Genomic DNA, 5,795 nt, shown 5'->3' on the forward strand with positions numbered 1-5,795 from the left:
CTCCTGACCTCGTGATCCGCCCGTCTCGGCCTCCCAAAGTGCTGGGATTACAGGCTTGAGCCACCGCGCCCGGCCGCAGTTTTTAAATAGGATTTAAAACATGGTGAGAACCTCCTCTCTAGACATGTGGCAAAACCAGAGTCAGCTCTGTGTGAGGAGACAACCTAAAGGATATGTTTTAAGTGTTAGGAGCCAAATTATCTCCTGTTAGAGTTGATGCTGCCTATCTGAGTATCTTGGGAAAGTAAGAAAAATATGAAGAAGGTTAAATTATCTTTTTCTACCCTCAAAAAGAACTTCTGTTGTATGTGATACATTTCTATGCCTTGTACACGATACATTTCTATGCCTTTTCTCATCTTGTTATATCTTCAATATTTTTCTCCCCCATATAAATTGTCATTTCACTTGAAAGTGTCTCTGTCATCTCCCTCCAATTTTCATCATATGGTCTAAACTATATTGCTATCCCTTCTGGAAGTATCTACATTGCCTTCCTTTACATCCATTCTTCTTACAATACAAGCTTTCCAATTCTATCTTCTCTGTCCTTGATTTCTAAGTTAACCTCATTTATTTAATCTTTTCTTGATCGTTTTCTCATCATTAATCTCTTGCAATTGGGCTAGGATAAATATCTGCTTAATCTGATGGAAATATCTGAATCGAAATAATTTGAAAATGATCTATTTTATTTTAGCATGTAAATTTTAATAGAATTTAACCACATAAATAAACATCCATGTTTTACAATGTATAAAAAATAATAAAAACTTTAATTCTGGGGATTATAGCTTTACAGTTCTGATGGGTGCTGAGTTCTGTAACATATGGTTACAATTCCGAGCAGATCTTCTCTGTATCCAATAATCTGCCCCACTATGAAGATATTTATCAGTGATCATTTTCACATGAATTTTTATTTATTTAGTACTTTCCAATGAGGAAAATTCAAAGGCCACCTGAATTTTCAAGTTTGTCCAGCTGTTGTCAACCCCAGGTACATGCTAGAAACCTCTAAGGAGTATCTAAAAATTGGTGGTATCTGGGTTCCACCCCAGACCAATTCATTCAGAATCTCTGGAGTGAGTCCCAGGCATCAGTATCTTATAAAGGCTCCCCAGGGAAGACTAACACACAGCCAGAGTTAAGAACTGCTGAGTCTATGGTCAAGAATATGAAGATAAGTAAAAAATGTTTAAAAAATTCATGCTCAGTACTGCAATTAAGTTTGTAACTTTATGTCCTCAGAGGCGGGTGAGGGTCCTCTCTTTGGCCCAGTCTTGAAGTTCTGCTTGCCCAAATGTGACGTAAAAGAACAGGCCAAACATGTTGACTGCAGCAGACAGGAAAAAGACATTCCTCCAACCAGACTCAAAATCCTAGAGGTAAAAAACACAGAAAAATGATCAATCTCACAAGCTCCTTCTACACCAGTTCTAGAAGCCCTCCAAGTTGTGTATTGCAATGTTGATCACAAGGAATATAATGAACAATGTGCAGTAGCTACTTAAGAAAGTTTATGAAACTATTGGAAACAAAATGGCCAAAATGCACATCGGGTTCTGAGTTGAGATGGTTATTTCTTTAAATAAAAATAAAATACACTAATGTTTTTCTGAAAAGTTGGATTTCAATGTATAATATTACTGATTTAAAATTATGCCTGAAATGACACCATGGCATCGTGTTTGTGTCTTCTCTGTTTTTTTGTTTTGTTTTGATTTGGTTTGGTTTGGTTTGGTTTGGTTTTGGCTGTTGACATCTATCACTACAAACCATCTCAATTCAACACAAGTTTTATTTGGTCTTCTGTGTGACTCTCCTCAGAAAGCCCTACTAAGTAATTTCCAGCATTATAGTCACAGTGGATTCCTAGCAGTTTAGTCAAATATTAACCTGGCAACTTGATCACATAGAAATACAGTAAAAATAAAACTTCTCTTTGTAAGTTGGTTCTCGTCAGTTCTTCCATCCCTGCCTGGGTCTGTCTTTTCGTCTTCCTCATGAGCCTGCATTTCCAAACACTGAGAAAGCCTCCTTGCAATGTCTCACAGCTAATCTCTTTTCAGCCATTAAATTGTCTTTAAACAGGCCTTGGGATACTTTGTTTCCTTTTTGTGATTTTTTAAAAATTGGAATTAGTCTGAACATATTCTTCATGATCTTCTTATGCCCCCCTGTTTTCATCTCTTGCTATTCCTTGACATGTGTAATTCATTCTATTCATAACTAAGAACTGTTTCATGCTCATGTACCTCTAGGAAGTCATACATGCTGTCTTCTGCACCAGAACAGCTCATTTTCATCAATCTCATGTCTATTCATCTTGAGAAAATAAGCTTATATTTTTCTTTCCCTGGGAAATCTGACCTATCAGAGTCTGATTTAGAGGCTCATGTAAATAGAGTAATTGTGTTGCCATCCAGACCTTGTGAGCACCGTGTGTATCTACAACACCTAAAACAATACCTGCCACTTAAAGATGCTCAATAAACTGGCCCAACCTGACTGATGAGGAATCCAGTGGCAGTGGAAGAGATGATTCCTGCGATGAGCCCAAATCCTCTTGAGATTCCCATGAGGAAACTTGCATATCTATGGGAAGATGATTTTATAAATGATTTTGTATAGAAAGCCACCTACAGCTTCTGCAGCAACTCAACTTCAACACAGTTCAGCTCTTATGGCAAAGTCATTTTGCTTAATGCAGTTTTTCATTCACCTAAAGACATTCAGGGCAATGTCTATTTGCCAAACCTGAAATTACCAACCTACTGAGTCAATAACCAGGGAGCAATGCAGTCTCTCTGGGAACCGAGTTTCTTTACCCTGGCAGCTCAGTATAGAAGCCAGTTTGTGCAACGGGTAGGACACAGACTCCAAAGCCAAAATCCCCGGGTCCAAACCCTGGCTCTGCCTTTATGTGACCATAGTCACACCATTTAACCTTGTGCCTCAGCCTTCTCCCTTATAAAATGGGGATAACAATAGACCTAATGTAACTGTGAGGATTAGATGTGTTGATACATGGCAAGTCTTGGCACAGGAGCTGGCTTATTATGACTGTATATATATATATATGGTAGCTAATATGAACAACACCATGGAAACTTTTCTAAATCACATGTGTGAGCCTTTTCCCAGCACACAGTTCAATCTCTGTTAGGGAACCTTGGGAAGCTTTTTATCAAAATGATTACTGGCCAAGGCTGGAAATTGTTGTTCTAAAAATGCCACATTTGTTCTAAAAATGGCCATAGACATACATTTGTAGTTATTTATCTTTCTGCCATTAGTGCATGTCAGTAACATTGAAGAATTTCATGGTGACCACTAAGGTCTAACACCTCTGGAGGGGTCTGGAGGACGGGAAAAAACAGGTAGAGCTCTTACCTGGGCGCGATATCTAAGGTGTTGATGATAAACCCTGAGTCACATAGGTTACTGGTCCCAGGAATAAGTATCAGCAAAATAATGGTTATCACGTAACTGGATGCCACAAAGGGCAGGGCCACAGCACATATTGATGGAAGGAGGAGCCCTGGGCAATGAGGACATGCTGTCAGGGAACCCTCTGAGACCATGTGCAGAAAAGGAATTGGTTAAATGAGCCCACACGCTTATCCTTACCAAAAGATGAGAAGAGCTTTCGCACAGTGATCAATCTGAGAAGATTCCTGGACAAAAGGAAATCTGCCAGCTGACCTCCTAGAATTGTACAGCTTGCAGCAGCAATAAAAGGCAGAGAGGACAGAACTCCACTCTGAAGGAAGGGAGTTTATACAGAGTAGTTACAGAGATATGTTAGCACCAAAATTTATCAGTTACACAGACCAGCCATTAACTTACTCCCATGATATTGTGGGTTGTTTGGGGGAAAATTAGCGTCATTTTTTACACTAGATGAACACTGTCTCAGATAAGAGGGCCAGAAGCTGCATCACTCTGGGCTCCAGAGAAAGGCAATATTGATTTCTTGGTTGTTTTTTTGTTTTTGAGATGGAGTCTCACTTTGTTGCCCAGATTGAAGTGCAGTGGCACGATCTTGGCTCACTGCAACCTCCACCTACCGGGTTCAAGCGATTCTCCTGTCTCAGCCTCCTGAATAGCTGTAATTACAGGCGCCTGCCACCATGCCTGGCTAATTTTTGTATTTTTAGTAGAGACGGGGTTTCACCATATTGATCAGGCTGGTCTTGAACTCCTGACCTCATGATCCGTCTGCCTTAAACTCCCAAGGTGCTGGGATTACAGGCATGAGCCACTGCGCCCAGCCCAACAATATTAATTTCTAAAAGAAACTTTGGAATCAGCTGGTGTGGTAGTATAGCATAGTGGTTAAGAATATGGATGCTGCAGCAGCTCTACCACTTAGTATTGTGCAACTTGAGGCAAGTTATCTCACCTCTAAGTGTCCTGTTTTCACATCTGTGAAAAGGAAATTATAACAATGCCTCTCTCAAGGTCATTGTGAAGGTTAAATTAATGGTTATATGTAAAGCCAGAATGTAATAGGTAACACAGTGTTGTTTCTCCTTATTACCATTATCGTTTTCATAGAAGTATAGGAAGTAAACTCACATCTCTGATGTTAACATGGAGCAGAGTACTGATGTACGTTGGTAGGTATGTTAGGATGATGGTGCACAACCAGAAATGGCTGAAAAAACCCAGGAAAATGGCCCAAAGTGGTAGGCATGTGACCATCGCCTTTATGGGGACAGCACGTCTAGGAGAACTGGGCTAAAAAGAAATATCTAATCAGCATGAGTATTAGAGCAGCCAAGATGGTGCCTCTCAGAGGAGATCCACACCCTGCCCTAGAGACCTCTGCATGGGCCAGAGGTACAAGGTATGCACTGTACCTGTTGAGCCAGTGAGGACACGATGTGCTCCTTTTCCCTAACACTTATGCACGGGTGATGCATGGGGTCATCATAAATCACTGTGAACCATAGGAGACAGCAGACACAGCCGGTGCTACCTGGGAAGAAGGTATAAAATTAGTTTTTAGGTAGATTTGTTTACTAGGGGAAGGGAGTTTCCTCTGAAGTGGCATGCCTCTCCCTTCTACACACTAGTCAATTAATGCTTATTCTACCATAAGGACCTAAATGTTCCCATTCTTTCTTTCAATCCTTCTACAAACCTGTTAAAGCTTTTAAGATACTATGTCTCAAATAGAAAGCCACCTTTTGTCAATGTCAGAGCCCACTGGAGATAACATGAGCATGGCATTGCATAGCTGATTAACTACTTTAAAGCCTCCAATGATTATAGTGTTATGTATTTTGAGCAGCAACTTCTTAATGCATACATAAATTGTCTTGTGGAAGATCTGAATAGTCAGGATTGCAGTCATACATACTCGAAACAACCTTCCATGAAATCATGTGGCAGGAAAAAATTTCCAATGCACTTACAAAAGACAGTGTTATTTGTATTCAAGCCATACATCCATTATGGATTCCCAAAAGAAATATTTCTGTACAATACCTGGTTAACATGCACAAACCAAAATAATTAACACCATTAATAAGAAAGCCATTCAGGCCAGGACTATATTTAATGATACCATTTGGCTATAACAACAAAATCAAGTGTAGAAAATTCTCTTATTATTGGAATTTATTATTTGTAGAACATTCTATGTTAAAAGATTCTGAGGACTAGTTTTCTTTAAATTCCCTCTATTTACTGGATTCATTGATTCTTTTATTTTAAAGCTAAAAATCAGGCACTATGATGACACCCAAGTGATGAAAACATTATGGAATGGATTCCTTGCCTCA

General features: G+C 39.5%; 1 protein-coding gene across 1 annotated transcript in view; it reads right to left on the reverse strand.

Moving 5' to 3' along the window:
• Positions 1-1,247: 1,247 nt before the first annotated feature.
• SLC17A2 (solute carrier family 17, member 2) overlaps positions 1,248-5,795 on the reverse strand; it is a 23,740-nt gene continuing 19,192 nt past the window's right edge. Inside the window, 6 exon segments of the mRNA XM_011962823.1 lie at positions 1,248-1,382; positions 2,508-2,598; positions 3,397-3,544; positions 3,634-3,766; positions 4,585-4,746; positions 4,869-5,080. Coding sequence (XP_011818213.1) covers positions 1,248-1,382; positions 2,508-2,598; positions 3,397-3,544; positions 3,634-3,766; positions 4,585-4,746; positions 4,869-5,080 — 881 coding nt within the window.

The sequence above is a fragment of the Colobus angolensis genome, unplaced genomic scaffold (genome assembly GCF_000951035.1).
Source record: "Colobus angolensis palliatus isolate OR3802 unplaced genomic scaffold, Cang.pa_1.0 Scaffold6, whole genome shotgun sequence".
NCBI classification, from domain to species: domain Eukaryota; kingdom Metazoa; phylum Chordata; class Mammalia; order Primates; family Cercopithecidae; genus Colobus; species Colobus angolensis.